The sequence below is a fragment of the Podarcis erhardii genome (assembly GCF_964252035.2).
Source record: "Podarcis erhardii genome assembly, chromosome: 2".
Classification (NCBI taxonomy): domain Eukaryota; kingdom Metazoa; phylum Chordata; class Lepidosauria; order Squamata; family Lacertidae; genus Podarcis; species Podarcis erhardii.
Window position 1 is genome coordinate 61973263 of NC_138498.1, and position 12540 is coordinate 61985802.

Sequence of the window (12540 nt, forward strand, 5' to 3'; positions counted from 1 at the left end):
GCTTCCCCCGCCCCAGCCCCGCATCTAAAAATGAAGCCAAGGCAGCAAGCGGGATCCATCCCGCTCACTGCCTTGGCTTATGCCAAAGCCGCGCGCAGCCTCTCCCGGCTGGAGAGGTTGCGCGCGGCTAAAGAGGAAGCCAAGACAGCCAGCGGGATGGATCCCGCTCGCTGTCTTGGCTTCTTTGCTCTTTGGGGCTGGGGGGGGGGGAATAATTTTTTTTCTTTATTTCCCCCCCCTAAAAACTAGGTGCGCCCTATGGTCTGGTGCGCCCTATGGCGCGAAAAATACGGTACTTTTGATAAACAGAAAAAGCATGTAAGTATAATTTCTATATCGGGCATAATGTAAAGCATGATGAGAGCAAAGCCATTGTGGAAATCACAAAGGGCAATGAATTTATCACATCAGCTACTCGTTTCTTATCATCTGCAGCAGAGAAGTCTGTCAGATTTCTGTATTTTTCGCCCTATAGGACGCACTTTCCCCCCTCCAAAAATGAAGGGGAAATGTGTGTGTGTCCTATGGGGCAAATGCAGGCTTTAGCTGAAGCCTGGAGAGCGAGAGGGGTAGGTGCGCACCAACCCCTCTCGCTCTCCAGGCTTTGCGCAGCTCTCCGCTTGTGGATAGCAGCCTGTTGTGGGGGCTGGGGGCAGGGGGCAGGGGAAGCTCGGGCTTCCCCCTCCCCAGCCCCGCACCTGGAGGGAAAATAATTTTTTTTTCTTTATTTCCCCCCCCAAAAAACTAGGTGCGCCCTATGGGGCGAAAAATACGGTACTTTGAGAGGGAAGATAACCTTTCTACAGTCAAGACCTCTTTGCAATTGCACATGGGCAAATGCATGTCAGGAGGACAATTCTCATCATAAAAAAATCACTGCAGGTGTTTTTCATATTTTTCTGGTAATACATTCTCAGTAACAACAAGTGACCATTCTACATACCTGGTGGGCACCTGCATTCAGATGATACGTCTCTTGCTGTACGCAGTTTGGCTAATCCTTCACTCAGTTTCTGTTGGTAGGGGGGAGGACAAAAAACATATAATTACAGAAAAGAAGTGGTGTGGGTGTGCACATGCAAGTGCGCCCTTTAAAGTATATTATTGCTATTATTCCTATACATACAATCCACAGTTAAGCATTAAAGCCTGCTGATTTCATTAGGAAAGTTAAGCACATGCTTATATCCCCTCCCACCCACTGAAACCATGAGATTTAAAACTGTACAGATTGACCACAATCTGTATTGTTAGCATGTGATGTGCCGTCTTAAGTTTCTTTGTAGAAGACTTCATAGAATCATAGAACCACAGAATTGTAGAGTTGGGAGGGTCCTGAGGATCATCTAATCCAGGCTTCCTCAACCTTGGTCCTCCAAATGTTTTTGGCCTACAACTCCCATGATCCCTAGCTAGCAGGACCAGTGGTCAAGGATGATGGGAATAGTAGTCCCAAAACATCTGGAGGGCTGAATTTGGGGGTGCCTGATCTAATCCAACTCCCAGCACAACAGGAATCTCAAGTAAAGTATCCATGACAGGTGGCCATCCAACCTCTGCTTAAAAACCTTCAGGGAAGGAGAGTCCACCCCTTTTGAGGAAGTCCATTTCACTGTTTTAGCCTACAGTTATGAGATTCTATGATACAGCACTCCCATAATAATACTGGTTTACAAAAACAATGAAATGATTCCTGTTAATGCCACATGTTGCTTCATTTCTCAGAGTGAATGCCATGTGGAAAGAATAGGTGAACCTAAATTAAATTGGTGGGCTCAGTGACTCCACATAGGACATGGTAAGCAGGGTAGTTACTGTTAGTAGTTGGCAGGATCTCACTTGGGTGGTTGAAATAAAGGTGCATAATTGTTAGCTGATGTTTGGTAATAACCTAGGAACTTGGCCCATGTTTAATCTTTTTGTGTCACCTTTCTCCATGAGAAAATCATGGTTGAATTTCGTGGTGAACTTTTACAAAATCAGAATATTTCCTGCACTGCAAATTAGGCCAGGCTTTAAAGTATTGTCCCTGCCTGTATATGAAGAAGGCTTTTCTAATCTTGGGGTCATTTTTGGTGGGGGTGATGGGTTTTTTTAAACCAAGTGTGATGAACTGATTCAGAAACAGAACAATCCTAGTACATTGGTGACTAGCGTACTTCTCCATGTTCTTCTGTGCAGAGTTCAAGAAGGCTTACCTACAAATCCCTAACTTAGTTATTTATTTTATGAAATGCTTAAGGGTTGTCATTTAGAAAGACTGCTGAATTCCCAACAACATGGGTAGCAACACTAAACAACTCTTGGTTGTATTTCACATTAGTTAGCATCCATGGGACTGTTTTGTCTTTTAAGATGAAGAAATGCAAGTTTTGGTTTTTGTACTGTACAGATATTTGTGCTGTATGTTGTAAACCACCTTGCAGTCTTCTGATGAAGGGCAGTATATAAATTTAAAACCGTATTTTTTGCTCTATAAGACTCACTTTTCCCCTCCTAAAAAGTAAGGGGAAATGTGTGTGCGTCTTGTGGAGCGAATGCAGGCTGCGCAGCTGTCACAGAAGCCAGAATAGCAAGAGGGATTGCTGCTTTCACTGCGCAGTGATCCCTCTTGCTGTTCTGGCTTCTGAGATTCAGAATATATTTTTTCTTTTTTCCTCCTCCAAAAACTAGGTGCGTCTTGTGGTCTGGTGCATCTTATAGAGCGAAAAATACGGTAAATAATACTAAATAACAAAAACAGCAGCAATAGCAACCATAATGGATCTGCTTGTAGCACAAACACCACAACCATTTTGCTATGTTTTGCTCCAATTCTCTCCCACAAATGCCAAGCCACGGTGTTTCTCCTTAAGTAGGGATTTCCTTTGGGTGTGTGTAGATCATTTATGGTCTGGGAGAACATGCAGGGGAGAATTCAAGGAAAGGATTAAGCACTCACATTTTGATTCACTCCCTCAATTGCAAAACCATATTGTTCCAAAATGTCTAGTTCCAACCATAGTTGCAGACACTTCCAAGTTTTAGGACTGGCCAATAAGCTGAATGTTTTTAAGGCTACTAGGAAACAATATAGTTATTGTGAATTAAACCAGTGTTGTTTGTTTACAACTACATACTTCTTTAATCTGCACTCATTAACATTTCTGCTCTAGCATGAAGACCATCCACTTTGAACTGAAGTCTTTGTTTCAGAACAAGTAGAGAGGTATTACTACATTCCAGTCTTTGGGCAGGGGGTGTTAATGCATTAATTTTTTTAGTTAAATGGCAACTTGGTACCAAAGTAAAGTTTACAGAGAAGCCTTTGACTGCACTATTTAGAATTTCATTTGGCTATACTTCCAAAAAGCTCTTCGTAAACTTATTAAATATTTGAACAGATAACCATATTCGGATTTTGCACCCCCTGCAAAGTTTTAATTACTTCCCAATGTCTCTGCTGGTTTTCTGCTCTATGACTCAATTTTTAACTAAACAATGACAGACATTTCTAACAATATTCTACATTAAAATCAAGTGCAAATACTAGCTGCTGAAACCAATTTTCTAAAAAATTAAATGTTGCAAATTCAAATAACAATTAATTTTCCAGATGTAAAATTCACATTGATGATATGCAATTAATGATGTCATAAGAATCCAAAGTGGAGGATGCTGAACTGCCATATCTAGAGCTTGAAGTGTACATGACAGCAAAGAAGAAGTTAGGACAGAATGGCATTTTTCCTTGCTGAGTTTTGTCATTTTTTTAAAAAAACTATATCCCCACTTATGGAGAATACATAAGAATCCACATGTCCAGAGTCCAAAGCAGTTTTAAACATTCACTGTTATATTTCCTTCTTTGCTTTCTTTAGATTATTTATATAGTGCTCACCTACATTCCTAACTAAAACCACTTATAAGCATTTTTCTAACACAGTAAGAGATAATCCCTGCCTTTAAAAGTTCTACAATCAAAAGAAGACCAGATAAAACACACCTGAATTTCCAGGTAGGGCTGTGATATTATTATTATTATTATTAATAATAATAATAATAATAATAATAATAATACCCCTCAGTTTTGACTCATTTAGCAGCTGTGGTCACTCCTACAGAAGGATGGTCTCTGAGACACATGGCTTTGTAACCTTCAGCGTGGACTACTGTAATGCACTCTGTATGGGGTTGCCTCCAAAGACTGCTGAGAAACTTTGCCAGGTCCAAAAGTGTCTGCCTGATTAGTTACAGGGTGAGTCAAAGGGAATACATTAACCAGATGCTAAAACCAGTTGCTTTCCACCTTCTTTTCAAGTGCAATTATGAGTGCTAGTTTTAACCTTTAAGCCCTAAACAACCACAGCCAAGATTGAGGAAAAATTTCTTTCGTCAAACTCAGAATACACTTAGAAGAGACCCAGCCCAGAGCCTTTTCTTTGCCCTGATTGGCAGACACAGAAGAGCAGGACTCTCTCAGTAGTTAACTGCTCCTCTTTATATTGTAAACAGCCCTGTGATCCTCAGGTGAAGGGTGGTATATAAATTTTAAGAATAAGAATTCCCTTCCCAGGAAAGCCTGCCGGCAGATTCCAATCTAACATGAGAACAGTGAAAACATAAATTTTAGCAGGGGTTTGAGAAGTGAGTTGGGTGTTATTTCAAGCAACTTTTTATGTTTACTTTTTGGAGTGCAATTTGTACTTGTTTATGGGGATTTAACTGATTTATTCTATATAAAAAGATTAAGTTGTTTGATTTTCTAAGCCGTCCTAAGGATTTATCTGGAACCAAAGTGACAAAAGGACAAGTGCAAACATAGTGGTACCTTGGTTTATGAACTTAATCTGTTCCGGAAGTCCGTTCTTAAACCAAAGTGTTTTTAAACCAAAGTGTGCTTTCCCATAGCAGCATTTTACAAATAGAACACACTCAACAGGAAGCGAAACATGTTCTTATTGCAAGGCAAAGTTCACAAACCAAAACACCTACTTCCGGGTTTGCAGCGTTCTTAATCCAAGTTGTTCATAAACTAAGCTGTTCTTAAATCAAGGTACCACTGTAAATGAAAAAATGCAGGGCACAACATACAAATTGGAACTGTCATTTGGGCTGTAATCCTATGCACAATTTACCTGGGAGTAGACTCCGTTAAACTCTATGGGACTTGCCTCTGAACAAGATTGCATAGGATTTCACTAAAAGTGGCAAATGCATGATAAGATGGAAAAATATTTCATGAAAAGCATTAATCTTTTTTTATTTTTGAATCAAAATGCCTTTGTATGATGAAACTAAAAAGGACACGATCACTTCCTCCAAGAGTTCCCAGTACTTCCACGTTGTTGGTCAGTTTCTCCCTGTTGGTGAGGACCAGTTCCAAGATAATGATGGATATAGCTGGGCAAACTGGCTGCCTCCAAAGTAACTCTGAATGTTCGTTGGAGGAAGGCAGTTTGCCCAGCTATATACAATCTATTAACAAAAACAGAGAAGTTTCTCTACTTAGCCTATTGGTTCTGTGTATTCACCAAAGATTTCCTAACTTATTGATTAGAGGAATTCTACAGGTTTCCTTTAGGACAAGGTCTGACAGGTCAGAGAGGTGGTAGCCTGGGAGAAATGTTCACCCTTTGACGACAAGCTGTTCTTGTCCTTAAGAATATTTCTATGCAAGTTCATTTGAGATCTCCATGACTGTGTGGTTTCGCCTACAGAGATACTCTTGGGACATTTTGTGCAGTATGAGAGTGAGCTATACCACATGCTGCAATGCCCCCTTGGAGCTCTCTTCTTTCAGCTAGCATGCCATCACTGATCTCCCTTCAGTGACATCTCCTCCCTTCTTTGGCACTGTCCCATAACAACTAAAAATAACAAACTCGCAATACAGTTAATAGGCAACATTACATTTGCTTCCCTTAAGGAAACGCTTTAGCAAAAAGAACTTCCAAGGTTTAAGATTGCTTTTCTATACTGCCTTCCGTTATTCCTTAGTCAACCAGTGAATTGTTCAAATCCTGAAGCCATCAAGTCCGTTTGTGGCTTATGCACATGAGCAAATAGCATCAAGGAAACCAGTGAACCATCTTATAAAATATAGGAAGGCAATGAAGAACTAGTTCTTCATACTGTGGATTTTGAGGCTAAGAATTATCTTCTGACATACATGACAATATTATAAAAGGAAGTGATTCACATAATGCAACAAGTAATGCACAGTCCTTAACTGTCAAACACCTAAAATGTAGTAGTAAGTTTCAGGGAATGTTGCTAAGGATATGAGCCTACTACTAGGGTGGCCAAGTAAAGGAGAGGTGAGGGCTCTGGCAGCTTTAATAGTTTTGCAGAGAATGAAATTTCAGCATGTGTAGCTTACATAAAATTATCTCTTCTACACAACTAATACAGGAGCAGGAGCCCTGGTCTGTCTGTCTGTCTTTCTTTCTTTCTTTCTTTCTTTCTTTCTTTCTTTCTTTCTTTCTTTCTTTCACCTGGCCACCCTATCATCATAAGAACATAAATAATAAGAAAGCATTCCCTAAGGAACATATGGATTTCCATATTATTTATTTATATGAACGTAAATATGATCTTAGTAAATGCCCATCATGGAAATGTAACCTTCACCGTAGCCAATAATTGCAAGACATTATAGTGTAATTCTAGGTGCATTTATTGAGAAGTCCACTGAGTTCAATGGGGCTTATACACCACTAAATGTGTAAAGTTTTGCAGACTTAGACTGCAATCCTACACATGCATACCTGGATATAAGCTCAGAACTTAACCTGGAGCAGACACACATAGAATTTCACTGGCACTCATTTAAAACAAAGCAGCTGACTTAGCAATAGTAACAGTAGTAGTAGAAGTAGTAATATATTATTATTATTACCCCGCCCATACATGGTATTAATCAATGGGTAATCAACAGTGTAAATTATTCATTGATTTATCATCCAAGTGCTTCAGTACAGTCAAAAGACTTCAAAAAAATTCTCAAATATGCTCAAAAATTGCTCAACAATTACATATTATCCAACAATCGAATTCCATTTTACAGGGCAAGAAATAATTTGTAATACTATACAAAAATTAATGATTTGCAAAATGTATCTGGACAGAGATGAAAGTTCCCATTAGAGAGCTAAGATTTTGCCTCCCATCTGTATTTTGCTATCTTTACAATGATGCCTCTTCAACCTAAAATCAAACCAACATATATATGCTGTCCATATCTTATCCGTAATTATCATTCCAAGTAAAGAACTGTTTCTGCTATGTCAGTTCCTTTTGCTGCACTACTCCTACTCCTACTCCAAAAGCGACTTCCCCACTCCTCCCCTCTTGCTCTTCTAGATCAGTCTTTCCTAACCGTGTGCCCTTCAGATGTTTCAGACTGCAGCTTGCATCAGTCCTCACGAACCTGGCCATGCTGGCTGGGACCAATAAGAGTTGTAGTCCAAAACATTTGGAGGGCAGCAGGCTAGGGAAGGCTGTTCTAGTTACTTATCACATACAAACAACCTTGAACTGATCATACAAACGACATAGAAATTCCATCCCAAATCCAAAATACTGATACAAGTGCTCTATCTATAGCCAGGAGCGCACTCCAGGATATACTGCAAGTTTTACTGTGACAGCAAAGGGATTAGCATGGAATATGCTTAACAGTTATTGGACAATTGCCTTACATGAGTGAGCTGTTAGTAATACAGCAGACTTAAGAATCCATGTAGCCTGGGAAGCATGCCCACACTATCCAGAACTGTCCATGTTTGATGGATGACATTTGAAGCTCTGCAAGATCTGTATCCGTCAGGTCCATCTGAAAACTCCCTGCTACTATTTCCTTGACTTGCCTGCTCACAATCAACAGCAAAACGGGTTAAAGACAGCCTGTATACACTGCTGTCAGGTTTAAACATTGAGCAATTTGGGGGCAATTTTTCCATAATGGAGCTATACCTACATAATGATTTACTCTGACCTTATTTTACATATATTTTTCATAAAGTATTCTCAACCAAGAGACCTGAGCTGTCTTGTACAATCTAATATCAAGACAACTCACAGGGAAACTGTGCTCTTAGTGCGAGTCTGGATCTGAAGCATTTAACAATTAAAAAGTCTATCCATGATCTCCAGAATTCAAACAGCTGGCCACATACTCCAAAGTCTTATGGATAAGAAAACCCTAAGTGTCATCATGAATGTTATCTAAAACTACTGGTTCAATATCATTTTCTGTCTCCTCTGGCATGAACCTTCACACTAGTCTCTGGAGAGATAATCAATATTAGCTCATTGCAACAGAATAAAAAAAAATATTGTGCACTTTAAAGACTTGCATATTTATATTATAATGAAAGCTTATGCAATAAATAAATAAATATGTTGGTCTTTATGGTGCCACAAGGCTCTTTCTCACATTTATATTAGTGGTTCTCACAAAAAGAGAACCCACCAGTGGAGAATCATGAAGTTTCATCACCACATGGATCAAAGAAGCTGGGCAATTAGGAAGGTCCTCTTGAGGAAACACAATTAACTTTTGTAAGCAGTAAAATGTTTGGCACTTTGCTTCCATACAAGCCTTAGCATCCATCAAAATGCTTTTCATCATGCAATTAGCACACAAGCTCCAAGATATGGGTCACACTTTGTAAACCTTTGCAACTCTATTCAGAAGTACTCGAGAAATGCAATTAAATTTCTCTTTAAATCTTACAATAGCACTAACATGAAAAGGTTACTAAAGTACCTCTTATTTTGAGGAATTATTGTTAAAATGATGGGGATTTCCTCAGTCTTACAGAATGTGATGTTTGTAATATTCAAACTTCTTCAGTGGTCCATAGCACTTATTTTTGAAAATTTGATTCAGTCACCAATGTATGTTTTCAAAAGGTGCTAATGACCAAGCTTTTCCCTGAGTGATAGCTTAGTTGGTAGAGCATGAGATTCTTAATCTCAGGGTACTGGGTTTGAGCCCCATGCTGGGTGAAAGATTCCCTCACTGCAGGGGGTGGACTTGATTATCCTTTTGATCCCTTCCAATGCTACAATTCTATGATTTTATGAAATCACACGCTTTAATCTGAAAGCCCTTTCTCCTCTAATCCCAGATGTACTGGAGCTGGCTGTAGTGTACTGATGGACAGCATTCTGCACATGCTCAAAAGCACTCTTTTGCTCCCCACCTTTTGGAACCCATAGCCCTGGAATCTGAACATATTTTCCTGGCAGTGTGTGACAAGGGCCAAGGAAATCTGAGTTCTAAGCCACTCAGTTCACTGCAGACACTGGGCCAGTCGATATATCTCAGCCTAGGCTGTTTTAATGAGGAAGAGGGTGGAGAGAGAAGGATAAGGAATGTTGTTCCAAGCTCATTGGAGGGAGGGGGAGGATAACAGCACGCAACCAAGGGCACCCCATAAACTTCGCATTCAAAGAAGCTGGAGACGCTAGTCTGCCTGCCCCTCCAGCAGCTAAGTGAGAAGAGGTAACCCGATTCGCCTGCTGCAGCAGAAGCGACACCAGTGTCCTGGAAGGCACTTTCAAGGCGAACATAGCACAGCGCGCGCTTGGGGGAGCGACGGTCTGCCAGCGCTTCATCCGATCGAAAGCTCTGGCCACGACCCGTTCGTGAAGCTCCCAGGCTTGGTCAGCCTTGGAAGGCACTCTTCATGCGGCTCAGGGCTCTCGGCATTCGCCGCGGTGGATCCCTGTCAATCACCGCGAGTTTTTGGAGAAGCTGGGGACGGAGAGAGCTGCGGCAGCCCTGCCCGCCTCCAGAGTCCTAGGCGTCGCAGGCGCCAGCAGCCCGTGCGCCTCCCTGCCCACTCACCTCCTGCAGGAGCCCGTCCACCTGAGGCTGCAGCAGGGCGAGCAGGGGCTCGGCGCCCAGCTGCTCGCCGGGGCTCCACGCGCGGCCGGCGGCCAACTCCTCCTCGAGGGCCACCAGCCGGCCCTCGAGCCGAGAGGTCTTGGCGTTGAGCAGGAAGCAGGCGCCCACCGAGAGGAGCGAGAAGAGCAGCGAGACGACGGCGGGGCCCTTGCCAGTGCCGCCGGGGGGCGAAGCCGCGGGCGCCTTCTTCTCCCGGGGCTCGCTCATTGCGCGGGGAGGGTGGCGGGCTCACGGTCCCCTCAGGGGGGAGGCGGCGGCGGCGGCGGCGGCTCCTGAGGCGGCTCTCTCCTCGCTCCTCACACTTGGGGCGCGCTCGGCGGCGGCGGCACCTCCTGGCAGCCGGCTGTTGAGGAAAGTGGGGCAGGAAGTTTGGGAAGCGTGGCCTCTTTCCCTAGCATGGCCCTCCAGCTGCGCGGGGCGGGGGCGGGGAGGTAGGTGGGTGGTGGACTCTCCTCCTCCTCCTCCTCCCTCAGCGCTCTGGGACTGGGGAGGGGGAGAAGCTCGCCAGCCCACTCCTCGTCCTCCCTGGGGATTCCGACGCGGGTAGCCTCTCCCCCCCCCCCCATGGTTTCTCCTCAGTCTCCTCCCAGCGCGCGCGCGGGAGCAGCGCAAATAGCCCCGGCTGAAAGGGGAGAAGGACGCTTCCAAAGCGGGAGGTGGGTTAAGAAGGGGCTCGTCGGCGAGCCTCGAGTCGTGCCTGCAGCTGCGGAGGTGTCAAATGCGGAAGGATTCTCCTCTCTCCGCGCGCCTCCGCGCTTTGAGGAGGGTGATCGTCGCCGTCCTGTCCGTCGCTTGCTCTGGGAGAGGGTCCCGTCCCTTGAAGCCACCGGGACTATTTCCAAGCGCTGGAGGCAGCCGGCGAGGTCTGTCAAGGGACGTGGAAGGCGGCGGGGTTGAGGGGTGAGGGCTCCGCCGCGCGCGGCTCCTCTTCCTTGCCCCGACTTTGCGAAACGGAAGGGCCACAAAAGTCCCGAAAGACCCCAACGAAGCCACTCGGAAAGAGGCATTTGTTTGTGACGCTTCACTTATTATGGGCAACCCGTCCTTCAAACCCGCAGGAAGGTTTACACACAGAGAGAAAGAAATCTGTTTTAAAACATATCAGTGTCCTTAGGCTGCAGTCCTGCACCCACTTATCTGGAAGGAGGTGCAGTTGAATCAGTGGGACTTCTTAGTAGATATGCGTAGCGTTGCGCCTTAGTATTTGAACTGCAGGGAAATTAACTGCGCAACATGCCAGTCGAAAGTATTCCCACGGAATTACTGGGGCTTACTCCCAAATAAGGGACGCGGGTGGCGCTGTGGGTTCAACCAGAGCCTAGGACTTGCCGATCGGAAGGTCGGCAGTTCGAATCCCTGCGACAGGGTGAGCTCCCGTTGCTCGGTCCCTGCTCCTGTCAACCTAGCAGTTCTAAAGCACGTCAAAGTGCAAGTAGATAAATAGGTACTGCTCCGGCGGGAAGGTAAACGGCGTTTCCGTGCACTGCTCTGGTTCGCCAGAAGCGCCTCAGTCATGCTAGCCACATGACCTGGAAGCTGTAATCCGACTCCCTCGGTCAATAAAGCGAGATGAGCGCCGCAAACCCAGAGTTGGTCACGACTGGACCTAATGGTCAGGGGTCCCTTTACCTTTTTACTCCCAAATAAGCAGGTAGGAGATCACAGCCGGAGGGTCGGTATTAATTTGAGCCAGGGCAAAGCGACGGTGCCCGTTTCCAAAACCCTGACCCCCCCAAAGCATTTATTTAGAGCTCTTGTGGGCAGCACAAATTCAAATCCCAGCTCAACTTCAGTTGCAATCCTGTGTGTTCCTCTGGCCTTGTTTCTGAGTTTCTAATTCATAGGATTGGCTTGTTTCTAATTCATAGGATTGGCTCCCTTGGCTGATGTGAGGCTAACTTGCAACACTGCTAGAGAAGGGTCTATCCTAAACTTGAAAAACACAGATCCCATTAACTGTAAAAGTGAGTACAGTACAGTCATTTAGGATTGGGCTCCAAGAGGAAAGGTGGGGCAGTGAATAGCAGAGCATTCCTGTCCTCAGAAGTAAGTTGCAGTGTGTTCAGTGTGCATGCTGAAATATATACTGAATTGGATCTGAAAACACATAATACATTTACCAGCTGGGGAAAAATACAGTGTCCCTGAGTTGTCCCCAGTTAGCAACCACAGAAAGTTTGTAGCAATGGGAGGAAAGCGTGTTTAGGTTGGAGAACACAGCTTCTAGCACTTGCTTGCACTGCAACACATCTCTCATGTACTTTAAGCAGTGTGTTCAACAACAAAGGAACACAGGAAACTGCGTTGCACGAGTCATCTAGATCACTACAGTGTACCCAGACTGGAAATGGCTCTTCAGGCCTTTAGGCAGGTCTTTCCCAGCCCTACCTGGAATTGCTGGAGACTGAACCCGAGAACTTTTCCATACAAAGCAGATGCTTCTGCCACTGAGCTCTGTATTTATTTCTTTATTACATTTATATATTGCACTTTCCCCAAAGTGGGTCCAGAGTGGTAAACACATAAATACTAAACCAGTACAACTAACTTTCAACCATCAGATGCTTGGGTAAACAGGAATGTTTTAACATTTATCCCAAAAGCCAATAGCAAGCGAGACTGAAATACATCATTAGGCAAGG

At 44.0% G+C, this 12540-nt stretch overlaps 1 protein-coding gene across 1 annotated transcript in view; it reads right to left on the minus strand.

Annotated features, from left to right (window-relative positions):
• COL23A1 (collagen type XXIII alpha 1 chain) overlaps positions 1-10300 on the minus strand; it is a 310455-nt gene extending 300155 nt beyond the window's left edge. The window contains exons 1-2 of the mRNA XM_081851422.1: positions 9839-10300; positions 944-1013 (exon numbers count right to left, since the gene is read on the minus strand). Of these exons, the coding sequence (XP_081707548.1) occupies positions 944-1013; positions 9839-10105 (337 nt within the window). The 5' untranslated portion in view covers positions 10106-10300. The remainder of the gene's footprint in view (positions 1-943; positions 1014-9838) is intronic.
• Positions 10301-12540: the final 2240 nt, after the last annotated feature.